The sequence below is a fragment of the Camelus bactrianus genome, chromosome 11 (assembly GCF_048773025.1).
Source record: "Camelus bactrianus isolate YW-2024 breed Bactrian camel chromosome 11, ASM4877302v1, whole genome shotgun sequence".
Taxonomy (NCBI): Eukaryota; Metazoa; Chordata; class Mammalia; order Artiodactyla; family Camelidae; genus Camelus; species Camelus bactrianus.
In genome coordinates, this window is record NC_133549.1 from 78,400,773 (window position 1) to 78,428,306 (window position 27,534).

At 35.4% G+C, this 27,534-nt stretch overlaps 1 protein-coding gene across 6 annotated transcripts in view; it reads right to left on the bottom strand.

Moving 5' to 3' along the window:
• The window catches only part of SHLD2 (shieldin complex subunit 2), a 77,164-nt gene that overhangs the window by 3,794 nt on the left and 45,836 nt on the right, over positions 1-27,534 (bottom strand). For 2 of the 6 annotated variants that reach the window (XM_074374335.1, XM_074374336.1), the window contains 8 exons: positions 23,734-23,954; positions 21,825-23,363; positions 19,460-19,567; positions 12,372-12,566; positions 12,069-12,203; positions 6,321-6,527; positions 2,635-2,863; positions 467-582 (listed from right to left, as the gene is read on the bottom strand). In XM_074374335.1, coding sequence (XP_074230436.1) covers positions 467-582; positions 2,635-2,863; positions 6,321-6,527; positions 12,069-12,203; positions 12,372-12,566; positions 19,460-19,567; positions 21,825-23,358 — 2,524 coding nt within the window. In that variant the 5' untranslated portion in view covers positions 23,359-23,363; positions 23,734-23,954. Of the gene's footprint in view, positions 1-466; positions 583-2,634; positions 2,864-6,320; positions 6,528-12,068; positions 12,204-12,371; positions 12,567-19,459; positions 19,568-21,046; positions 21,066-21,824; positions 23,364-23,733; positions 23,955-27,534 lie in introns of those variants that run through there. The other 4 variants (XM_074374337.1, XM_074374338.1, XM_074374339.1 and 1 more) reach the window with 3 other exon arrangements.

Sequence of the window (27,534 nt, forward strand, 5' to 3'; positions counted from 1 at the left end):
GCCTAAGACTAATGTGGAAAGGATGGAGTTTGATCATCTGACCAATGGGTTACCCTCACTTCCTGGTCAGTCACTGACTACACCTCCCAACAGAGCTGAAGATCCTGCAAATCCACTCTACCAACACCGGACAATCTTCATACATGGACAGGTGTCCCACACTCGTTTACTTAACTATTCTGAAACAAAGGTCCTCGTGTTTTTGCTTACTGACTGGGAATTTAGAGCAAGAAGGGGATCAGGCACTTACTTCCCTCTCATCATGCGCTGAGACAGGTGTAGAGCAAGTCTTGCCTTCTGACTGACTTAGTCTTGTGTTTCACTCAAGCTAACTTCTGCTTTTACACTGACAGAAAAAAAGCTTAATTCGCAGCATAGTGTTCCTTCTGTTCCAGTATACTGTCTATACTCCTGAAATAAGTGGTTTTACCAAGAACCACCTCTCGAGGGCATGCTGGTATCTTACCTATAACTCTGTTGAGCCAGTCAGGAGAAATGTTGAGAAGAATCTGCTCCACCAGCTTTGATCCTACGTGCACGCAAACCTTATATATTCCATCAACTATGGTCATTAAAGCTGGCCTACAAAAGAGTAAACAGCACACGTCCTTCAAAAAGATCTCCAATTAAAGGAATGTTTAAATGCAGTATAATTTCAAACATCACTGGGTTTTTATGCAGGGCTAATTTTAATGACTAAAACAACTTGAGGATGTTCTGAAACATCCTAGAAATAGAAGGGCTTTTTAAAAAAGAGTTTCAGGTGATACATTAATAAATGTTATTTATTCCATACTCATTTTAAATTTTCAGATACTAATATAAGAAAACATTGGTTTACATTGTTGTGTAAGTTATTTTTGGAAATCAAATAAAAATGATAATCACATATTTCATAGTCACAACTTCAAGCTATTTTTTCCCACAGGAGTCTTTCTTACCAAAAACAAGCCGTTTTGCATTAGTTGATTTGGAATATTAAAACAAAGTGCACTGTACATTATAATTTGATATCAAAATTCTTCTGTGCTTTTAAATTTTATTTTCTCTAATTGTGACAAGCAAAGCACACTTTCATATTAACTTAATATCTCCAGTAAATTTTCCTTCTGAGGTGTATACAGATTATTAAGTTTGCACCAATAAATTGTCATTCTCATTCATAACTCAGTCTTCTGTGATTTTGGTTACCCTATCCAAATAAAATGACAAAATTGAATGTTTTAAAAAAAAAACTGTTTTGTGTGCCAATAAATAGGGAATTAGATAACTAATTTTCAGTCCATCATGTAATGGAATACTATGTGGCTGTTAAAATAAATGAGGAAGACTTACAAGTGCTGTTAGGGAAGGAATGCCATGATATACTGTAAGGGGCAAACAACATGAACAAAACTATATGAATAATATTATTCTATCTATATACTTTTAAAAGAAACTCCTTTAAAAATAAATTAATTATTAAAAATAAATTTAATAGAGAACAGAATTTGGGAAGACTCACGAATGTAGGGGAATTTAGCGTAACAGCTAAAACATGACTACTGATTTTCCCTCCAAAAACCTACTTCCCCTTTATCCACCTGATGATTCCATGTCCTTTCCTATTCTCTTTCCCCAGGCTCTCTTCCTTCCTCTATCCTTTATTTCAACAAATACATCCTCAGTATGTATATGCACCATGCAATGAGCAAAACACTGAGTGCACACTAGTGAATAAGACAGATCTTGTTCCTTTACTCAAGGAATTTAAGAGTTTAGTGGGATAGAAAGTAAGTTATTCAATGATGGTACCAAGGTGATTCAATGGGGATAGAATAGTCTTTTCAACCAGTTGTGCTGGGACAACTGAATATCCACATGCAGAAGAATGAAGTTGGACCCCTTCCTTACACCATACACAAAAATTAACTCAAGATAGATCATGGACGTATATGTAAGAGCTAAAGCTATAAAATTCTTAGAAGAAAATATTGGACTAAATCTGCACGATCTTAGCTTAGGAACAATACCTTTCTTAGATATGGTGCCAAAAGTACAAGCAACAAAAAGAAAAACAGATAATAGAAAGTGTTGACAAGGATGTGGAGAAACCAAGTCTCACACGTTGCTGATGAGAATGTAAACTTGTGCGGCAGCTTTGGAAACCAGTTTGGCAGTTCCTCAAAAGGTTAAACATACAGTACCACACAACCTAGCAATTTTACTCCTGAGTGTACACCCAAGGGAAATGAGAACACATGTCCACAAAAAAATGTGTACGTGAATGTTCAGAGCAGTATTATTTGTAATAGCCAAAAAGTGGGAACAATCCATATGCCCATCAATTAACGAATGGATAAATAAAACGTGCCACGTCCAGACTATGGAAACCAAGGAAAAGTTTTCTTCAGTATAGCTGCTTAAAGGCAATAAAATCTCCCAATTACTGTTATTTAAAAATTCCTGTTATGATAACCGGAAAAATTTTGCTTTCTTAAGTAGGTATTTATCACTCAGGAGGAAAAATTTATTCTCTTAGATTAGCTTTAGTTAGTTCTCATTAGAAAGAACTGATATATGTAATTCTTTGGTCATTTCTAGTCCTATAATAATGAGTGTTTTCCATCCAACGGGCTGGGTTAGTTGCCTTACCTATAGTGTATTTTCCTCATAGTAAAAGGCAAGCAGCTGAAACACTGTCTGTAGATCTTGTTCTCATCTGTTTCTAGTTCCAATCCACATTTTGCACAGCCGGTGTAAAGAATATTGGGAAGAGAAGAATAAATACTCTCCAGAGAACTGTGAGCATTTAGAATTATCTTCTGAGAGGCTGCAATAGGAAACACGAGCTCTAAAATCTGGGCTTTGATTAGAATCACTCCTATAAAAGACAAACAAAAAGAAAGACAATAAATTAGGAGGCCAAAACTGTAACTGTAACTTACAAACATGGTTAACTACACAGTTGATTCACAGTTACTTAGAGGAAAGTATACACTTGACGCCTAGTTCTTGATCTTGTCTCCACTCCTTTCCTGGACAGTCTCACTCACTTATGGCTTCAGTATCTACCCTAGACTGTATAGGTTTGTCGACTGAAACAAATGCACAGCCTAAAAGTTGAGAGCAATGTTTTATTTGGTGGACATTTCTGAGGACTCGAACCCCTAGAAGCCCGGCATAACAGCCTCTCAGATGGCTCTGAGGGACTGCTCCGAAGAGGCAGGGGAGGAGCTAGGATATATAGGAGTTTTACAACAAAGACCAGGTAGTTGGAACATTAAAAGATTACTTGTTAACTAAAGAAAACCAGGCATCTCAAGTTAAAGAATTTAGCGCTTTTCTATGTATGGGAGGAAGCAAACATCTGGGCTTATTGAATTCATTCCTTTGACAAGCACCTAGCTACGTAGGGCCAGTATCCTGTCCTTTCTTATTCTGAGTCCCCTCAGAGTGCACCATTGTGAGTGGCTGCAAAGGCTGGGCTGCAGGCTTGTCTTCCCTGGGGGGTGGCAGTAGCCGCTGATGACTTGATGGCTTCAGCATTCTTTGTTTACTGAGATGGTTTGCAGTATTTTTCATTCACAAAACTTATTATAAAGCTACAGTAATCAATAGTGTGGTATTGGTGGAAAGAGAAACAAATAGATGGATAAAACAGAAGAGAAAGCCCAGAAACAGACCACACATGTGGACAATTGATTTTGACAAAGATGCAAAGGCAATTTGCCGGAAAAATGATAATCTTTTCAAAAACTGATGGTTGAACAGCTGGATATTCATACACTAAAACAAAAACAACTTTGAGCCATACCTCATACTATATATGAAAATTAACTCAAAAAAGATCATAAGCCCAAATTTAAAACCTAATACTCCAAAACTTTCAGAATAACAGAGGAGATAAATTTTTGTGACACTGGGTTACGCAAAGATCTCCTAGAAAAGATGCCAAAAGTACAATTCATATAAGAACAAATGGACAAACTGGACTTCATTAACATTTAAAACTTGTGCTCTTCAAAAGACCTGGTTAAAAGAATGAAAAGACAAATAACAGACTAGAGCAAAGACAAGAGAAAGATAAGCAATATATTTGCAAAGAGTATATTACCCAGAATATAAAAAACTTTCAAAAGTCAGTAAAATAATCTACCCAAATTTTTTTTAGGTAAGCAAAAGATTTCAACTGACACTTCATCAGAGAAGATATATGGATGGCAATTAAGTACATAAAAAATGTTCAACACCATCAGCCAATAAGGAAATGCAAGTGAAAACCGCAATGACCTATCACTAAACACTTTTATAATGGACAAAATTAAAAAGAATGTCCATATCAAGTGTTGAGGCGGGTGTGGAAAAAAACAGAACTCTCATATACTGCTGGTGGAAATGCAAAATGGTACAACTGCTTTGGGAAACAGTTTGGCAGTTTCTTTAGAAGTTAAACATATGCCTACCATATAATCCAGCTTTTGACTCAATTCCTTGGTACTTACTGACGAGAAAAGAAAGACTATGTCCATATAATGCCTTGTAGTACTTGAATGCTTATTCATTCAAAGTTTGAAGCTTTATTTATAATAGCCAAGAACTGGAAACAACACAGATGTCCATCCACAGTAGAACCAGTAAACAAATCATGGTGTATTCATATAAGAGACTAGAAAGGAATGAACTACTGATATGCACAACCACGTAGATACATCTCAAAGAATCTGTTAAGTTAAAGGATGCCAAACAAAACAGTGTACATGCTGCATGATTCCATGTATGTAAAATCACAGAAAATTCAAGCTAATGTCTAGTGAGAGAAAGTAGATTGATTACTTGGAAGGATTCCCAGGGCAGGGATGAGGGGAAGGAAGAGATTACAAAGGGGCAGGTGACAGTTTGATGACTCTGATGTTTTCACGGGTTTCATGTAAAAACTCACCCGTGTGAATGTGCACACTTAAAAAATAAGGGTGGTTTCCCATATGAAAATTATACTCCAAAAACCTTGTTAAAATTTTTTAAAAATCGGACACTCTGAGCCACACTTGAAAAGCACTAACTCTGAAATATCCCATTAACTGCGTATGCCACAACTCTTTCACTTCTGTGAATAAACCAAAAGGGGGCATAGCATGGTAGTGAAAAAGCCCAGAAATACAGCTGAGAATCTTACCATGAATCTCTTAGGAGCTACAACCTATTTTGGGACCAGATTCTTTTCATTAGAAAAACTAAAAATAATCTTATTTCACTTAAACCACATCTAGCACTTAGTAAAATCTAAAACCATCTATAAGAGTTTAGAAAATTATTTATGAAAATGAGTGAATAAAGTTAAAATTCAGTATCAAGATCCAAAGTTCCTGAGTTATTCTTAATAATTCAACCTACATAAGCACCAAGAATAGTCATCTTATACAAATTCTGAAGAAAATTTTTGGGCAAATCTTCATTAAAAAATTTAAATTATGTAACAATAAACCTACAGATACATCTCACTTTTTTTCAACCCTTATTTGCCCTCTAAATACATTTGCTATAAAAGCCACTGGAAAATTTTATCAGTTTCCAAAACTGCTAATCACTGACATTTACTAATTACTGGGATTCAGCAACCTTAAATGTATCTTTAAATGCTGTGTAGTTTGTTATACCCTCAACCAGGAGTTAGCATCTTTGTTTATCATCATCTCTGTAGTTAGGAAGCCAATGTGATTTAGTGAAAAGTATTTCCCACTAAAATGGTAGCAATTTGTCTAGTTATTTTCACTATTTCACTCTCTCTTCATCCCTAAAACATACCCCCTTTACTTCTTCACTCAAAATAAATTACTTTAATTACATTTAGTTCATGGAAATTGTGTGAGTGTGTTTACAAAACTCATCATCGAAGGCATTCTTCTATGTACTATGCTTCTGAAAATGAAATTTATAAACACACACACACATCTGAGTTCAGGAAGTATATTACGTTATACCAAGCAGTGAGGAAATTCCACAAACTCTCTATCAGTGTCAAATTTTAACAATCGTGTACAGACGATAGTTTAGTATATCTCAATAGTGACTCTGGTTAGGGTCACTTTTTCTATTCCTGGTTTATTAAATGATAAGCTGTTTGTAACTATATGCAAAAAATATTCTTAAGTAATCCCTAATAATTACAAATTAACCTCAAAGGATTGAGGCAAAAAGCTAGGAAGATGCCAAGATCTGCTTCAGCTATTTACAAGGATCTATATTTCACTTTTATATTCAATTACATATTTTTTCCCACAAGTGGTAGCTTCTTTGCTTATATTAAAACTAGCAGTATCTTATGTTTATAAAGATCTCACCTGAATGCTTATCCTCTAGGTGTGTTGCTAAATCTGACATCTTCACAAAGGAGGGTGTGCTTCCTTGGAACTTTGCTTTAAATGTAATGGCCCTTACATCATCATCAAACAGGCACTCACAGGATGACCACGCTGTTGTATGCAACTCTAGGTTTTCTAGGATGCAATTGCGCTGAACAAAAAGATATTTAAATTCCCAAAGATAATCTTAAACAAACAAACAAAAACAGAAAGTTACCAAAAGGGAAATAATCTAGGCTCATAATCACATTAAATAGATTGACCTGATTAAATCAATTAAATACAACTTTTATCACATTAAGGAATTTGGGTATAAAGAGGCAAAATGCGAATGTTGTATTGAGGCAATAAGGAGATAATTTTAAACAAAATTTTTCCAAAGATTATCTGCTCTCCTTAATAGTCAAAATTTATCATAACCAACTGCTTTTCAGAGTAGCAAATTCTTATTTTGATATCTACAGGAAAGATTTTTTTAAAACAATGACATAGAAATAAACACATCTGCCATAAGCAATATTTCCCACTGATTTTTCAACACCTTGGTTTCCTTATTTAGCTAATTTTTTCAGAACAACAACAACAAAAAGCATTTAGATTCAGTTGCTCCTATTTCTACTATTCTCTCAGTAGTAATTCAAAGTCTTAAAACTACAGCAGCACAGCCTTTCTTGCCAAATAATCATATTATATATTAATAAATGCAACTTTTAAAACTACGTTAAAACAGAAACAGGTGTCTTAGCACTAAATTTTCTAATGACAGCTATCTTTTTAGTATCGCACTTACTTCAGCCTATAAACCTAATTCACACACCCCACCCACTTCCTCAGTTTCTTTCACTGGACAGTTTTTTTTTTTTGTGGAGAATCTTTAAGTAAGTCAGTAAATCCATACAGACAAGAACATCATTAGAAAGGACTAAAGCATATGTATTTCAAGTTGTTGCTTAAAACCAATCACTATTTTTAAAATAGTTTTTTTGTCTTATTACAAAATACATGCTTAGAAATCACAGATAAGCTAAGCAAAGAAATAAATGGCAGCCTTCATCAACACCCCAAAATAAACAGTTAGTATTTTAGTGGCCATCCAGTTGTTCTCAGTTTGTCTGACTTTTACTTAAGATGTCAAATATATGTTCACATGTCACTAAGTATCATTCTGCGTTCTTTTAAAATATTGTGTAATATGTCATTGCACAGACACATCAGAATCTTAAAAATTATTATGTCAATTGTCTATTTTGGGGCATGTTGGTCGTTTCTTATTTTTCACTATTATAAACAGTACAGGGATAAAACATTTTTAACTGCATCTTTATGCATAGCCATGATAAATTCCTATTAAGTGTAATTATTAGGCCAAAGGTATTCCAAATTCTAAGGCTTTTCATATGAATTGTCAACTGCCCTCAAGAAAGGTTCTTCTCCTGAAACTAATACATTGTAAGTCAATTATACTTTAATTAGAAGAAAAGAAAAAAGGTTTGCCAATTCACATCAATACTTTATGAGAGAGGCTATTTTCCCATATCTTCTCTATCAATATCTTAGGAGAAAAATCATCCATCATTATTATTTTATTTGTCTGTGTTCAATTACTAGTAAGAGTAACTTTTTTTTCATATTTTATTGGCCACTTTAATTTCTCCTTTATGGACTTGCCTGTTCATGTCTGTTGTCCATTTATCCTTACAATTATTTGTCTTCTGCTTATTGCATTATTTTCTGACAAAATGCATTTTTTTTCTGGCTTTTGACTCGTGTTTTAATTTTGTATACAGTGACTTTTATATACGGTAGTTTTTCCTGCTGCATTTTATTTAACTTACTAATCTCTGGAGACCAAGTAAGTTTCCTTATATTTTATTCTAGTACTCATTGTTCCTTTTTTTTTTTTTTTAAATATTTGAATTTCTAATTCATCTGGAATTTATTTTGGTCCAAATATAAAGCATGAATTTAATTCTTAATTTTTTCTCAAGTTGTTATTACATATGCCAAACATTATCTATTCTTTTTTAAAGGACATTTTTACTTTAATTTTTAATTATAAAACAAAATATACTTTTTATAAACTATTTAGATGGTGAAAGGAAAGTAGTAAGTGAAATAAGATTGGCCATGTTTTTTGTTGTTGTTATTTTTTTGTGGCCATGTTTCAATAAGATGGATAATGGGTACTTTAGTTCATTATATTATTCTGTCTATATGTTTGAAGTTTTTTGTACTAAAAGGTTTAAAAAATAAATGCAGATTCTATACATTAAAATTCAAACTAAAGATATAAAGAAAAAATTAAAACCACGTAATATTACTATATAGAGACAGTCACTGCTTGCATTTTAGTACCTGTATTTTTGGATTTTTTAAATGTGTATTTACATACTTATACATTCACTTTTACTAAAATGGGATCTTATTATACGTGAAGTTTTATTATCTACTTTTTAAAATTAAAAATAAATATTATATCACACACACCTCTCCAGGCTAGTGAACATACACATCTTTGGTAGTGTGGTCCACAAGACCACAAATGATCCTCTTCACTGTTCCCTCACCCTCGGAAATAAGCTCAGGTATTCCAGTTTGTACTTTGTGACCATGTCCTCCAGGCCTCGTCTGATTGAATCAAATTCAGTCTGGGCAAGCAGATTCTCTTTGTTGGGAATTTGGGAATGGAACTGGTCTCTTAAAAGGAAAAGCAAAATAGGAGCTACAGAGTAACAATCTGCTTTCCATAAGGTTAAGAAGCAGAGAAAGTCTATACCGAGTAAATAAAAGCAGATACATGCAGAAGCTGCCTGGGACCTAAAAAGCTTTTCAGCACCTAGTTCCCAGTCCCCATGAAACCCATCAGCACTCTTGCCCTATGTACTCTGAGATACTCCCATATGCTTCCAATATAACCTATAAATTGTTTAAGTTAACCACAGCAGAGTTACAGTTTTATCTATGAACCTTCAGTGCCCAAGTTTAAATATAATTTCTTAATACATCCAATGGTTTGCAAAACCTTCATGTGCATGCACTTTTAACTCTGATTTTTTTTCTTATTATCTGAAACAAGCAAAGTTATCTCCTCGTCAAACTTGAGTCTCTTACTCCTTAAAGATAGTGGTTATTTTGAACAGTTGCCTGAACAGTGTTTCCTTCATTCATTCATAAAGAAGGTATCTGCTAGTGCAGGCAGTGCTGTGATGGAGATACAATGGTGAACAAACTAGTCAGGGTGCTTTTCAGTCACAGAATTTACAATCTACCAAAAAATTTAGTTAATTATCAAGCAAGCAAATAAACTGGATAATCCCGATTGTGTTAAGGGGCAGACACGGAATACAGGGTGATCTGATAGGGAGCGATATGTATACACATGCAGGAGGGCTCTACGAGGGCATGAAATTGAAGCTGGGAGACGAAGGAGCCATCTGCGTGGAGAGATGGAGGAAAATTCACCCTATGCAGGGGAAACATGTAAACTGACGATCTGGAGGCAGGAGAAAAGACTGGTTTGTTCAAGTAACAGAAAGGAGTTGTATGCAGGTTAGGCTACTAAGTCTGAGGGAGACTGACCAGTACGAGACAATTTGTGATACATGTCTACATTTCAATCATGAATTAAGGGTGTGAATGGATTTCAAACTAAATGCAGACGTAACTGTGATTCTGCATGAAGTGTAATCACAAAGGTCAGGGTCATCTGTATTACTCTGTGCTTAATTAGCTATGTCCTAAGAGTCCTCTATTGTAATCTGTTGTATTTTTTAAATATTGGACTTTATTAAATGACTTCAGGAGAATATTGCATTGTAATGGCATTTAGTTCTGAATAGTTTATTTTATGTGTACCCAATTATCCCCAGGAAGTGTAATTTATGTCCGTAGCCTACCCTCATTAGGACCTAAGTTGTGACCAATGCTCGCTACATATGAGGCATACCAAATTCCTACCAGTAATGCATATTTCAAAAAAATGTGAATTTGGTATTGGTATCTTATTATTCTTATCCAAAACTTCAACTCTGATATCTCCAGTATTCAGTAATGACTTCTTGATGATCATTTCTGATTATATCACCTAGATGTGAGTTTGTCATCCTTAGGAACGAGTAAAACCAGTGCCCAGTATAAAGGTTAATACAGAGAATGCCTCAAGAAATACTAAATGAATAGACAGAATGCTAACAATTTCTAAAAGTAGAATCACTTACTTAAACGATCCTTCCAAATTGGTATTTTCCCATTTTAATTTTTTAAATTATTATTTTTTTAATTTGTTTTGGGGGGAGGTAATTAGGTTTATCTATCTATCTATCTATCTATCTATCTATCTATCTATCTATCTATCTATCTATCTTTTTAATGGAGGTACTGAGGATTGAACTCAGGACCTCATGCATGCTCTACCACTGAGCTATACCCTCTCCCTGTATTTTCCCATTTTAGAAAGAATGATATTGAAGTATTAAGGTGGATATTAAAACTTAAAAGCAGTGGTTATAAATAAATTTATTGAATGAATGAACAAAGAACAATTATACCTTAATTCCTGGATTCATAAATTTTCAATATTGACCTAAGTATGATAGAGTTATCTAGAGATAACTATAATTCTTCTTCTATTAACCAAAAAACTATTAGTTTTAAAAGAATATTGGTATTAAGCATGGAGCAATCTGCCTTGCTCCAGCTCCATCATAAGTGGAATGACACCTTTGACCCACGTTCTGTTCAGCATGCACTAGACTCGTGTTCCTGGTCAATAACGATGGTCTGTCTGCCATTGACACATGTTTGCCAGATTTCTCAACCAAACAAATATTTATCACTGTTTGATCTTAACATAAAAGTCAAAAGTTGGACTTATCTCAAATCCTAGTTATGGGCTATTAATGATTAAGAGAGACAAAGTGATAGATCTTATCTTTAGATAACTATTTTGAAACAGAAGTTTGCGAAGAAACATTAACTCTTTCAGGTAAAAAAGAATGAGCTATACACTTAATCAGTCTCTGAATTAATTTAGTAGAGTAAAATAACTCATAAGCCAGTGATTAAACTATCTCTGATTATTACAATTAAGGGGTCTCACAGTATCAAAAGGAAGATATTATATTATTTTATTGAAATATCAATTCCATTTAATTCAATGCATCAAAAATTATTAACTTATGCTTTAAAGAAAAAGGTAGTCATGGGTCATCCTTTAAACATGAACATTCTATGGATGGCTAATAGTCCACACTTTTAAAGCAACTGGAATAAAAACCTGGAACACAGTCATTTATGAAACAGTAACACTGTGACTTGAAAGAGTTAATGAAACTCTCCTAACATCTGCCTTATGACCAGAGAGAAGTTTATTTATCAGAGTACTTTGGCTGAATAAAAATCGTAGAAGCTTCTCCAGAATTAAATTTTTAAAGAACTTTATCCAAAGAAGGTAAGATCCTCACTAAAAAGGTAAAGTAGCATACCAGGGAATAAATGGGAGCTTTTATTTTGCTACCATTAATTATGGAGGACTTTTTAGATCACTGATTTGCTTACAGGAAGTATAAAATTAAAACAGGAGAAATTTGCAAAAGAATTTTCAATCATGATCAATGATCAATTATATTTCAAACGTAGTCTAATCTCCAAAGCCTTTTCATCTTAGGCTCATAAGCATTAATCATTTACCTAACTATAAATAAGTTAAATGCTTTTTGGTGTATTTACCTTTTTTCCTTTGAAGTTGAGGGTACCAGGCTGCTCCAGGACCCCATAATACAAGCACATAATGTTGACCTTGGGTCTGTTCCACTGTTAACATAACTTTCCTTTGCTTCTGTCCTCTATAACTGTATAATGCCTCTGGAAAAGGAAAAGGAATATTTCAGTTGGCATTACTCTATTACATGTGATACCATACTTCAGTGTCTAAAGACAAATATCTAGTGATAACCAAATGGTACACTAAGATGGTCTTGTATCTTAATTTCTTTTATAACCTAAAATTAAGGAGGAGCCCCAAATGTTTACCTGTCAGTATAGTGATATCAACAACTCTCAGAACTGCATGGACTAATGTGTCTGGCTGAAGCTGCTCCAATTCTACAAATTCTATCTTGTTCATTTTCTGAGGCTTTCTCTGAGGAAGATCTCTGAGATAGGAATGTTTTGAAGACACATATGCCAGTAAGTCTTGAAGTAAAACATCACTAACCATACAGGAATCTAAGAAAGAAAATAAAAACATACGTACAAAAGATGGAAATATTATATTTTCTTGACAACATAACTTTCTCTTGGAACTGTATTGTATGTTGTAAAGTGTGATTAAATGTAAAACATGATTTCATTTCTATAAAACGTGTAGCTTATTCTTGAATCAGTTTTAGATGCAAAAATAAGCTTGGTATTTTCAACCAATGGAAGTGGAATTATTTATATCTCCAAAAAACTTGCCCTGTTCCCTTACTTCTCTATTTTGTTAATAATATCATTTTTCCACTAATTAATCAAGACCACTATTTCAATTATTTTTTGACTCCTTCCAATACCCTGTTGTATCTGATTGGTTTCCTAATCCCTGGAGTCTGATTTGATCATGTCTTCCCCAACTATCCCAACCACCGCCTAGTCTTCCTCAAGACTTAGAATTTCACATCTGAAGTACTCTATGAGTTGCCTAACTGGCTCTCCCCGAACATGCCTTATTCTTTCCCACTTCTAAGCCTCTGTCCTCACCATTTTCACTGGATGCAACACCGTCAACCTCCTCTCTGCCTATCTAAATACTATATAGAATTAAAACCACTATAGACTTCCAGTGATTTCTCCTTGCCCTAAACTTAGCTTTTATCTCTAACTCTCATTTGGCATTTGAGCATGCGCCCGCTACCTCATAATATTTCTCCTGGCTGTTTAGATCGGTTATTTAATTCTTCAGTTGTTGTGTCATACTGACGGTTTTCTCTCCTGTCTCAATTTTTTTTCCCCATTTTTTATTAAAACACAATTTACATACAATAAAATACACACATTTTAAATGACGGACTGGTGAGTTTCACTGATTAAATTTTAATTTCCCTGAAGGAAAGGGAGGTATGTTTGAATAAACGATTGATCATTGACCAAAAATAAGATCTTAGCAAAAACACAAGGATTTTTCAGAAAGCAGAGTTTACTAACCAATTTCAATAGAAAAAAAATAAATGATTCTTCTTTCCTTCTCCCAGTATCAGTCTTACCCTAATGTATTTCTTGTGCCACACTAAAGCCTCATGAGTCACTCACTCATCAGTAGACCAGCCACTGTGTGCCTGGCTTTATACCAGGTGCTAGGGATGCAAAGACATACCATGCCATCATCCCACGCTGAAGGAATGATCAACCTAGAGGTAGCCAACCCTAAGCCAACACTGGGCTTAGGGTACAAGCGATATATGTAAGCATTCTTAAGAGCACACAAAAAGAACTGCCCAGGGAAGTTGGAAGAAGCTTTATTGAGGGAATATTTGAGCTGCGTTTTGGAAAAATGCCTAATAAAAGGTTTCTAGGTAGTAAGTGGGAGGGGAGAAGGGGTTTGTAATCCTTTACATACCACAGATGTTTTGGCAGGCTGATAAAGCATAGAGACCCATTATCAGATCAATATTTTTATAACAACTTTATTGGAATATAATCCACCTACATAAAATTCACCCTTTTAAAGTGTATAATTCAGTGTTTTTTAAAGTATTTCACAAAGTTGTGCAATTATTTTCATTATCAACTTTTAGAACATTTTTATTATAGAATAATGTTTTCAAATGTATAAAATGAAATAGGATTCAAAAATCACTTATATGGAAATAAAGTAATCGAAATATTTTTAAACTGGAGATAACTTATGTGCCTCATTAAAATATTAAATAATGGGATAAACAACAAGGTCCTACCATATTGCACAGGGAACTATATTCAATGGCTTTTAATAGCCTATAATGAAAAAGAATATGAAAAATATCTATACATGTGTAACTGAATCGCTATGCTGTACACCAGAAACTAACACAACACTGTAAATCAGCTACACTTCAATTTAAAAAAAAGAACTAAAAAAAAAAAAAAAAAAAAAACCAACTAGTAACAGGATGTAGCAGAGTATGCAACAACTATTGTAAATTCAAAGTATGTCAAAGTATCACGGGCATTAATGATACTCATGTTATCTTCAACAACTGTAATGTGATATGAATATATATGTGCTGTTCATTGGTGACCAAGTCACAAGTACTGACAATATTACTGTGGATTGTTGCCTTACTTGTAATGCAAGAAAAGGATAATTTTCAGTGAGCAATTAGTGAAAATAAAGATGCAATATCTTATGGTGGGAGTGGGAGGAGGGAGAATTGAATAAAGGCAGTCATAAGGTACAAACTTCCAGTTATAAGGTAAATAAGTACTAGGATGTCATGTCCAACATGATAAACATAATTAACAGTACTATATGTTATACATGAAAATTGTGAAGAGAGGAAATCCTAAGAGTTCTCATCAGAGGGAAAAAAATTTTTTGTATTTCTTTAATTTCACATCTAGTGAGATGACAGATGTTCACTAAACTTACTGTGATATTCATCTCATGATGTACGTAAGTCAAGTCATTATACTGCACACCTTCAACTTACACAGTGCTGTATGTCAATTATATTCCAATAAAACCAGAAGGGAAAAAAAAGATGTAGTGCCTTCCCATCCAAGTTTATGGACCCTTTAATGCAGAGGAATCAATTTTCATAGATGAAAGAGTAGGAAGAACGTTTAGGAGGCTAGTGGCCATTCAGCAGATGACAAAGGTTGGAAACCAGGCAAGATTGCATGAAGGGGAGAAGGGTGTAGATCTGTGAAATAGTTAAGAGACAGAATCCAAGAAACAATTAGATGTGGAGGGTAAAGAACGGATTATAGAGGACGTCCAGATTTCTGGCAACAACTGAGTAGATGGATAAAAACAAATGTTTTAAGGTTTTTTAAACCTGATACATGAAATCTGTTCTAATTAAGGTTATTTGATTCCTAAATGGATTTTAAAAAACAAAGGTACTATCAAAAGATAATGAGTATAAGAGAAAAGAACAGACAGCATGAAAGATGAATGACAGAAAGAGGGGAAGAGGGGGGATAAACATCAACTGGGTTACAGCAAAACTCAACTCCAAACATCTTCCACAGCTCCACCTGATTCACCAGACCTCCTGATTCCTCTTTCACAATATTTCCAGCACATCCGGAATCAGAAGAGCTGGGTTCATACTCTGGCTTTGTCAATAATGATTCCTGTGAACTTGTACACAATTTGTCTGGGCTTTATTCTTTATCTACAATAAGAGCTTTTGGAGGGAAAAGAAGATCCCTAATAACAAATTATTTACTTAACCCTTAACCCTGCTTTGTAAAAATTTGTACAGAAACATCTGATTACTTAGATTTCAAATAAAACAGTCTACTTCATGGGAATATTGTCGTAACCTTTGATTTATATACTTAATTTAATAATATTTAATTTGATAATACTTAAGATAAATTTATATCCTTTCACATTATCAGGACTATGTTTGTAAAATTTATAACACCTTACTGAAACAAGGAAAGAACATACACTGATCAGCAGTAAGAATGCTCTTGAGTTGTAACAACTTGCAAAACAAAAACAAAAAACCCCCCAAAACCTGAACTAACCAAATGGACTTATTCTTTCAGAAGAAAAACAAGTGCAAATATTTTCAAAGTACCAACTGAATCAAACAAAAAAAGTCTTAGCATATACTTTATTTAGCTACTAAGTTGTGTAACCTGTGAAAAACAAGGCAATATAAATTCCTATGTAAGTATAAAAACAAATCTGAAGTCACTCTAAAGCTTAGTTAATTAGTTAAAGGTTTTTCACACTGTTCAACAAAACCTGAAGCACCCCAGGTGTTCCATGGGATATTCTCCATCGAGAACTAGATCCTAAGATTTTTATGAAATTACTGAATGACATCAACCTTACGTCAATCTAGATCAGCCTGAAAACCAGAGCTTGCTACATCTATCTCTCAAATCCCTTGCAAAATATTTGCATATCATGCTATTTTCATCATTTCAGCACACTCTTTACCCTTCCATTGTATTAACATCTATAAAACATGGTGAATTTTACTGAAAAGCCATTTAGCTCCTTGGAAATGTTTTCCAAGATGTAGCAACTTCAAATATCAACAATAAAAGATTAAACTTAAATCTTTTAAAGAAAATCCAAAAATTCAAAAATTGGCTGACTTCAGTTGGCCAAAACCATATTGTTTTTTTGGTTTGTTTGTTTGGTTTTCTGGCTTGTTTGTTTTTCCCTTTTATTTAAATTTACTTTTTAAATTTTTAAAAAAATTTTCAACGTTTTTTATTGATTTATAGTCGTTTTACAATGTTGTGTCAAATTCCAGTGTAGAGCACAATTTTTCAGTTACACATGAACATATATATATTCATTGTCACATTTTTCTCTCTGTGAGCTACCATAAAATTCTTTTTGGTGGGGAGGTAATTAGTTTCATTTTTATTTATTTTTTAATGGAGGTACTGGGGATTAAACCCAGGACCTTGTGCATGCTAAGCAGCAGCTCTTCCACTGAGCTCCCCACAATATTGTTTTTAATTACTACAAATTCATACCAAATCCTAACATCTAAGAGGGCAAATTATTCCTTCTTTTGCTTTTCTTTTTCAAAAATGGCCAGCCTGCTTTTGACCACTTACTCTTTTTTATCAAATTTCATGAAAATCTTTTTGGGATTTTAATTGGATTTGTTCTGAATTTATAGATCAAGCAGTGGAGAACTGAAATCTTCACAATGTTGAATTGTTTAATCAATGAACAAAGTATATGTTTATCTAGTTCTTCTTTAAAATCTCTTAATTTTTAAAATTTTCCTTTAACAATAAAATTATTCAATTTATTAGCAGATACTTAATACCACAAAGTATTATAAATGGTGCCTTCTTTTTATTTGTGTTACTAGCTGATTGTCACTCCACTCTAGAAATGCAACTGACTTTTGTATGTTAACTTTATACCTGGCCACCTTGCTTAACTCTCCCATTATTTCTAGTAATTTGCTTATAGTTTTAAGAGGGAAAAGAGCCTGTGTAAATCTATATGTAATAATAATTCATCATGTCGTCTATAAATAACAACAGCTTTATTTCTCCTTTTCCAATCTTTTTGGAAATTTCTTTTTCCATGTTTTCTCACACTGGTTAGTATCTCCAATAATATATTGAAAACAGTAGTAACGGCAGCATCCTACTCTCATTTTTAATTTTTTCAAGGTATGTTTCTAATATTTCTCCAATTAGGATATCTGCTCTGCATTTTTTTAAGATACTTTTAAAAAAAATTTTAAAAATTGTTTTATCTTTTTTTTTTTTTGACAGGGGGAGGTAATTAGGGTGGGTTTTGTTTGTTTGTTTGTTTAATTTATTTTAGAGGAGGTACTGGAGATTGAACCTAGGACCTCATGCTTGCTAAGCATGCTCTCTACCGCTTGAGCTATACCCTGCCCCCCTAAAGATATTCTTTATGAAGTTAAAATAAATCTCCTTCTAGTCCCAATGAGTAAGTGTTGGATCTTATTTTCAAAAGCTTTCTTTGTACCTATTGAGATGATCATACATGGCTTTTTTCTAACTTCTTTTTTTGAACTAATAATAGGCTTACAAAAAAGTTGCAAAAATAGTAGTTCCCTTATACTCCTCACCCTACCTCCTCTAATGTGAACATCTTACATAATCACAGAACAATTATGAAGAAGAATTCATACTGGTAAAATATTAACAAAACTATAAATCTTACTCAAATTTTACCAATTTCCCAGTAATATCCTCCTACATAGGATCCTATCCAGGATTCTACATTACATATAGTTGTTATTTCTCTTTATTCTCCTCCAGTCTGTAATAGTTCATCAGTCTTTCTTGTCATTCATAACCTTGACACTTCTGAAGAGTACTGACCAGTTTCTTTGTGGAATGTCCCCTCCATTTGGGTTTCTCCAATGTTTTCTCATGAATGAAATGAGGTTATGTGTTTTTAGCAAGAATACCCCCCAAATTATGCTGTGTCCCTTTCATAGCAAGGAGTTCATGATATCCATATATCTTAATTCTGATGACATTTACCTTAATCACCCAGTTACATGATGTCTGCCAAGTTTCTTCACTAAAAACTTATTTTTCTCCTTGTAAGCTCATAACTACCTTGGGGAGATACTTTGAGATTATGCAATGCTATGTCTCCCCAAACTTCCACCTACTAATTTTAGCATCTATCAATGGATCCTTGTTTGCAGTATTTATTTTTCACATTTATTCATTGGAATTCCAGTTTATTCACTGGAATTGTAAAGAGCTCTCCCTTATTATGTATTTATTTAGTTAAGTAGGTTGGTCAGTCGGTTGAATATTTATTTATATCCATATAGACCCATAAATATCTTATTCTAAGGGCTATAATTTCATACTATCTCTTTTTGTTCCCTTAAATTGTTGCAGTTTTAACCAGTAGTTGCTCCTTCTGGTGTGTTCTTTCAAAACAAGCCTTTTCTGACACCACCAAATGTTCCAGGCTCTTGTATTTTCCCTGTCCCAGTCCTGTAATCAGCCACTTCTAGGAGTGCTGGCCCCTTTGCAGACCAAGATCTGGGCACCAGGCATGCTCATCGTTAACTGAGGTTTCACTGCTTCTGTGTTGTCTCAGCAGCCAGAGCTAGGAAATGTATATACTGTATGGATTAACCCACCCATACACATATATCTGCATTTCTGTATCCCTTTATCTATTTATCTACCTATATACTGAAAACCATGAGTCTATACCAATACCTCTGGCTCCAAAATAAGCAAATGAAATATGAACTCCAATATTTCTTAAAATAAGTACGATTTACATGTACAAATTCATTTTTATAAGTTTTTTCATTCTTACTAAAGAAAATAAACCAATACTTTTCAGCTAATCTGTTTAGAAAACATTCTGTAAATTTACCATTTATGTGTATGTACTTTAAATACCAAGAAATTAGTATATTTAAAATGTGTCTTACATTCTTCAGGCTGGACAGATGAATAACTCCCAAGATTTAATAACTGACTGGTAAACGTTGATTGTAGTACTGTCTCACCAACCCAATGATCTTCATGAATAGTAACATCTAGAAAAGGGGGAAAAGAAGTTCTGATCATGCCATAAATTCCTTCACACTGGGGTTAAGGTACCCATCATAGCAAAATACTGCGCAGGCCTCTCACATGCCAGGCCACTAAAGCTCAGGTAGGTTAAATGATCTGTCTAAAGGCAAAAAAAAAAAAAAAAAAAAAAAAAGATTTAAAAAAAGCAAATCTGAGTTCTGAATCTAGATATGTCTGTATGTAGGCAAAATAACAAAATTGCTTCTGTATATTCAAACAATATCAATATGGAAGCTCTGCTCTGGAGAGAAAAATTTAATGGCTTTTCCTTACTTAAGGCAAATGTAAAAATATACATTTCTGATAAATTAAATATTCAGGGCCAGGAAGCAAAGTAATAGTGCCTAGAAGAGTAAAAAGTACTCAGTATACATTTACCCCTTCTGCTATAAGCATATATAAAGATAATGTAAGGCTTTCTTAAAGGACTTCGATGATTTTCCCTCAATAGTATGGGAATCATGTTCTTGAGGTGTTAGAAGTGAAGTACTTTGGAGGTAAGGAACGTTTCCAGAAGGAGAAAGAGAGCTGTATGATCTAAGATGGATAAAGGAAAAATATTTAGTGGAACTAAACACACCAGCTGGGAGAAACAATCCTAAGTAGAGCAAAACCTGTAAGTTAGAGACAGAGACAGATCGACCCCAGGAAGAATATAATCAGTATATAAAATGTTAGCTATATATGTATCTGTGTATGACTGAAACATTATGCTGTATACCTGAAACTGACACAGCATTGTCAACTGACTGTACTTCAACAATAAAAAAACAAATGTTAGAGGTATATAGATATACTAATAGCAGAAAACTAATTAGAAGATAATAGGAAAGAAAAGAAGGATGCATAAATTCCAAGTAAGTGCTTCCAAATTATGTCCCAGATCCTCTCTTCAGCTTCAGGCAAACTTATTTACCCATTTACCCACAAATGCCTAGTGGACATTCCAGACTGGATAATCTGTTAGCTCCTCAAACTCAGCCTTGTTCAAACCTGCTTTTCATCTCTTGTTCCCCATCTTGTTTGTGGGCCCTATGCTGCTAGCCAAGTCAATTAAGATGTGAAGTCACCATGAACTTCTACCTCTCCCTTCCCACCTTCATCTCCAACCCCCTAACCATTGACTCAGCCTCTTGAATCTGCCCACAGCCCTGCCATTTCTCTCTCTCTCCTAGCAGGGCCCCTTCCCACCTCCAATCCACGTCCCACAATGCAAATGAGTGATTTATCGGGAACATTAATGTGATTTAGTGACTTGCTTAAAAACCCTTAGGGGCCCCCTCTGGCCTGGCCAGGAATAGCTAGCACAGCATTCAAGACTTTTCATGATCTGACGTTCGGGACGCCTGCTCTTCAGAAAGGAACAAATAAGAAATTTCACAGAGAGCCTTCAGAAGACTAGACTGTAAAAGCTATGTTCGGATTAGTGAAACGGTAATTACCGGTGATGAGGTGGAGGGGTGTTGAGAGCCCAGCCTTTGCCTCCTGTTTCTTTGCCCACTCACTGACTTGGTTGTTCGAGTCAACCGTAAAACAAGTTTATACTGTACAGCACAGGGAACCATATTCAGTATCTCGTAGTAACCTCTGGCGAAGAAGAATATGAGAACAAATGTATGTATGTTCCTATGTGATTCAAGTACTGTGCTGTAAACCAGAAACTGACACAACATTGCAAACGGACTGTACTTCAATAATATTTTTAAAAAGTCAATCGTAGTTTTAATAATTTAAAAATGCAATAGAAATTCTATATCTGTTCCTTCAATAAGAATGTAACATGGACAGCTTTACGAGGGATTAAGTAAAGTAGTAGAAAGGCTGTCCTTTCGTCATAAGACTGTTCATATAGCTAAAGAAAAGGGTTAAAAAATAAGACACACATAGACAGAGCTACAAGAAAAGAGAGAAAGAGCCTGGTGATACGACCTGCATGCCAGCACAGTGAATGAATACGAGGAGCAACCAGAGAAGACTTCTCAAGGAGAAGATGAGTGGGAAGGAGGGACAGAACTAAGGCCAGAACAAACGCCCAGAAATGGCAACACACAGGACACTGGGCAGCCGTGAGGAGACCAATGCGGATGCTCTAAGGCGCTCCATTGTGCTGGTGCCCTGAGAGGCAGACAGTAAACAAGAATCCTCAAACGCTTAAAGTGGGAGACAAAAAGAGCCCCCAGCTTTATAAAATAAACTCCCACTATACCATGATGACCTTACCTATGAGTAAAATTATATCACCAAGAAACACTGTTAGTGCCCAAAACGCTGCAGCCCTCCACAGGAAAACCTTCTTCTTAATTCCTGATTGGTCAATTACCACAATTGTTGCTAAAGGCACTTTAGAGCCAGAATTTGGTCCCGATTTTATATTTATTTCTTTCACATGACATGGAGACAACACCATGACTAAACAATTATACTTCCGACTTTTAGAAACACAGTGTTTTATTAATGATGTCTTCTTAATGCCCTTAAATTCAGACACATTCCTCTGGTCCACTGCTACAGTATGATCTCGCACATTAGAAATCAACTTAATTTTCTTAGCTCTGTGGGGGGTTTCAGATGGAGTTTTAGAATGGCCTGATTTATCTTCAGAGGTCCAACTTCTTCTAATAGAACTTTTGTCAAAGGTATTTAGTTGGGAACACAGGATTCCTGAGCCACACGACTCAATACATATCTCATTTGGTGGCGGTTTATCTTCGGAACTGAAAAGCTCTTCAGAATCTGTATTTTCTTCAAGACCTTTATCAGAGTCTATGTGAACGTGGCTACTTCTTGTTTCAGGACAAACAGGGCTAAAAAGTTCAAGGGAACTGGCTTGGTCTTGTCCACTTTCATATCCTTCTGCAGAATCATCATTAGGCTGATTCAAACTATCTTCAGTTACTCTTATTTCCCCAGGTCTTGCCTCTGGTTTGATCGCCATGTTTACAGTCCCTTTAGTTACAGAATTCTGCCCTTTACGCTCCGTTTGAGCTAAAAAAGCAACCTGGCTGGAGGTCATTATACTGAGGAATTCAGTCTCAGTCGATATTTTAAGGCCTGAGACCTTTCTAACCGCTCCCTCGGGCCTCGGCTTGTCTACTGAGTCAGAGGAAGAGAGCTCCAGGCGAAGGTTTTGCAGTTCATGATGTTCTGCTGGTGCACACTTTGCTTCCGGAGCTCCTGGCTCCATGTTAGTCTGTTCAGTCCTACCGACTGCATCCAACACAGCTGCACATTTATGATCTAATTGCAGGGAATTTGGGGGAAAGTTCTGACCACATACATTTGACTGATCTTTACACTGTTCATCTGTGATTTTCTTATGTTCACTGAAGAGCATTTGATACTTTCCTTCTTCAGCTAAATGCTGAACTCTGCCCTTAAATCCACATGTTTGCTCATAAGAGTTGGTTCCATCAATCATTCCTGAGGGGTGACTCTTCTGGGATTTTATAGTTCGTGTTTCAGAAATGCACTGTATAAAGTTGTCTTTCATATGAACAGATCTGCTCATAGAGCCTGCTGGAAAATTACAAGGAGGATCTGGAGGGCCCAGAGTCTCCAGGGCCTGACAGTCTTCAAGACTTTCGTGCCTACATTTTCCATCCTTCAGATGTAAAGGATGTTGATTATAGAAAAGCTGAATTTCTTTCCAGGGGTCAACAGTAGACATTAAGGAAGTTGGCTCCTGTGATACTGTCATTTTCAAAGGACCAGCTGGAGCACCCCAAAAAATGTGGACTTGAGATCCTCCACTCATGGTCTCTGGAAAAAAAAAAAAAAGAAGAATCTAAAATGAGCATTTGTCAGTAGATTTGTATATACTGATATTAACTTATAATATCCCCAAAGCAAATGTAACATAAACTATGGATCAAAAACATAATTAATAGAGGTGATTTATATTGGTACTCCATTTAGTTACAAAAGTGATAAATATACAAGAAATCATAAGGAGAAATCAAAATATCTGCAAAACAAAATCCTCACAAAGAGACTCTCCTTAAGGAAAATTAAACTAAGCATACTAACACAAATAAGAAAATTCTTAACATGTTCATTTCTTATAAAAACTTGCACCATTCAAATATCAAGTTAGTAAAGAAGGGGGGAAACAGGATTTGTTTAATTGTACCTTTACATCTCCTGTTTTCTTTACTCCATAGATTATGCCAGTAAGTCTAGGGTCTCATTCCTTCAACTGTGAACTCAATTCCCAAGACCGAAATAGGCTCCAACCAGAAGGAAGAGAAAATAAAAAACCAAGGTTCTTTTCAAAATGTACATGTGACTTTATTATCTAGCTTCACTCCAATCTGTTAGCACAATCAGTAATTGCTTCTGTATTTTTAATCTCTGAAATACAAATAGAAAGATTAGGAATAGTCATTTTGTAATACACAGATAAAAGAAACTCACTATAATTTAAACTTTTTCTCATTAACTGTGGCTTGATATAAGTAAATCTAAGTAAGCATCATATTTAGTGAGATAAAAATAAAGACTCATACCACTATTTACTTGATAATAATAGACTTTCAAAAAGTATTTATTAAATAGATCTGTTCCTAGAGTTTGCTGGTAACTTTTCTATAGTGTTACAGGGACAAAAAGACAGGTAAGGTTCTTGGCCTAAGGGAACCGTTAGCCTGGTTTTGAGAAAGAAAAAAGGAGAGAAAAATAGTGAACGTAAACTAATAGTTTCAAAATAATGTCATAAGTGCTATGAACTATAAACAGGAAACAGTAGTCTACTGGGGAAGAATGCTACTGTGGAAGGCAAGCACTGTGTCTGAGAGCATCTAAACAGAAGAAAGAGTACCTGTAAAAGGCAGTTATGAAGACCATGGCATGCCTAGAGTACAAGGTCCTTTGCCAACAGGTAAGAAGGTTTCAGATCATGAAAAGTCCAGGTGGAAGTACAGGAGGTATGGCCGTACATAGAAATGACAGCTATAATCCCCAATCACTCTTATCATTCCTTGAAGATTTGCTCATGGTCACCTCTTTCAAATCTAATAACCTACTCGATTATAATTCCTGTGATTTCAACATCAACATGGATGTCCCTTCCAATATCCTGGCCTCTGCATTTCTGACCTCTTCTCCTCCACTGATCTTATTTTCCTCTTTATCTTAGTTATCCATTCTCATAATTATATACCCTACCGTTGTCAATAACAGCACACTTTTCCTTAATCTCAGCTTCAAGCTTTCAGCTCTCTGACTACTTTGTTCAGTCTTAGACTTACTCCCTCTAAACGCACAACTCCAACAACTCTATGACCATGTGGGATCTATGTTGAACACACTGATCATACCACATTTTTACAGTCTCATTCTTCACTTTTCTCCTCAAACAGCAGAATTCCATGGTACATTTTTCCCCTTTATGTCACGTGTATTTTTGTTTTATGGCAAAGCCAAAAAGAACTTTAAAATATTCACAATTTTGATCATCTATAGTTCTCTCTTCCATCCCCAAAATTATGCACATAATTGAAGGTGGAATGGACTCCAACTCTATCCTCTTTCCTCCTTTTGCTGTTACTCCTCAGTTTTTCTGCTTCTGTTTCTTTTTTACTTTATTTTACTGTTTTACTGAAGCATAGTCAGTCAGTTTACAATTCATGGTCCATTATTATAATCATTCCCTATCATACATCTCTAATTCTGCTGCTCTCCTCTCCACGGTATTTGCCCAGCTAAACGCAAACCCTGGTTGAAGCATCACCCACTCTACACTTGTAGCCAATGAAAACTAGTCTCATTTTAAGTTCATTACCACTAACCTCAAGGTGGTACCCAGTAACCTTATATTTCTATGTCCATTCATTCTCTAAGATAGCTCTTCTCTACTTTTTCACTCTTTAAATCCCCAGCATCTCCTCCCCAATCCTCAAGTGCCACTGGTGACCGTGCTGTTTCCATTTACAAGTTCTCAGCAACTTATCTACCCACCTCTATTGTACCCAAATACTTTTGCCCACCTTCCTATTACTATGGATGAACTTCAAAGCAAGTCCGGGCTTGTAAGCAAGGCCATCTCTTCCTCACTTAGACGTCAGATCTTATACCCTCATCCTCAGCTCGGCTACAACAATTCTTCCCTTTCCTTCTACGTCGTTGATTTTTCTCTCTGAACTGGAGCATCTCCATCAACATACAAACGTGCAGTTATTTCCCTCATGCTGTTATTCCTCAGCTCCTACACTCCTCCCCTTATCGCACCATTTTTTCTGCTCCCTTCTGCAGCAAAATTCTTTGAAAGAACTGTCTATACTCCCTCTGCTCCCATCCTCTCCTAAACCCACTCCAGTCAAGCACTGGTCCAAACCAGTCCACTGAAACAGTATTACAGGGTCCCCAGTAACCTCTGCATTGGCACCAGTCAACTCCCCATTTTCAACTTACTCAGACTGTCAGCAGGATCGGACACCACCAATCACTTCCCTCTTCTTTTCATCTGGCTTAGGGATACCACATCCTCCTGATCCTCATTCCACCTCACACGACCTCCCCGGGAGCTCCTTCTCAGTCTTCTTTGCAGCTCCTCATCTCCTGAACTTCTTGCTCAAGGGCCTGGTACTTGGATCGCTCTCTGTACTCACCCCCTAGGTGATTTTCATTCAGTCTCAGGATCTAAATACCTTCTCTACACTAATGACGACCAGGTGTATATCTCCATCACACCCTCTCCTCTGAACTCCTGACCCCTTATCCAACTTTCTACTTACTCCTCATCTCCACAAAATGTCTAATAAGCACCGGTGCAGAAAAGAGTTAACGTAGCAGGCCTGAGACTATTGTCCTTAAAAGGCCAGCCTGTAAGGTGGGCCCTTGGCTGGCATTTGTGAATTCAGATTTCAGGAGGGTTCCCACTATTCCTCAATAAAAATGGTTTGCTGTGCCTAGACTGTCTATGTAAACAACATTATGATGAACATTTCCTTTCCTTATGAGAGACTGGAATTTTTGTTATGTGTTAAGCAGAGGATAGCTATGAGACCAGGACTCCTTAGAGAAATGGCTGATGCGAGGTTTCGGGCAGGAAATGTACAAAATGAAACTGAAACAGCTCATCATACCAGAAAACAAGAAAATTATCAAAGACTAGTAGGACTGCATCAAAAGAACTTAGGAGCCAACTTACAGAGCCTCCCACTGGTCAGAGCTGGGCAATCTGAGCATCAATAGGGGCAATTACTGTAATGGTTTGGAACACACCAAACATGTTTAAGTCCATAAGTTCATAAAGACAACTAAAATAAATTCAGTGACCACCTCAGGAGGATACTGGGTGACTAAAACAACTATCTTAAAAGTCGGTGAATAAAAGGAAGGAAAATGCATCCTGTCTCTCTTTACTAACTGGATCTCAAGATGGCCAACTGTTAAATGAGAACAAATCTTTCTTTATAGAGGTATTCTGCTAATAAATAACAAGAACCACAAGAATGCTAGAATAGCACCATTTTGCAAGTCCTAATGAATTAGTAGATTTTCTAGGCAATGATCATTAATGGCTACCAACAGCACAAGGTAGATGTTTTAAGGGAGAGCAGAGAGAACCTGTATTTTTTTAATTCTTTTTTTTGGGGGGGCAGGCAATTAAGTATGTGTTGTGTGTGTGTATGTGTGTGTGTGTGTGTGTGTGTGTGTATATATATATATATATATATATAATCTATACATTGAGACCAATTACAATGTATGGACCATATTTAGATCTTGATTTGAAGACACAAATGTAAAAATACTGTAAGACAACTAGAAAAATTGCAACTTTGACTGATATTTTAGAGTATTAAGGGATTACCAGGTTTTTTTTTTTAGTGGGAACATGTTAATGAGGCTATGTATGAAAGAGTTATGTGTTGGTGATGCAAAATGAGTGCTTGCATATAAAATGGCGTGACACCTCAGGTTTCTTTAG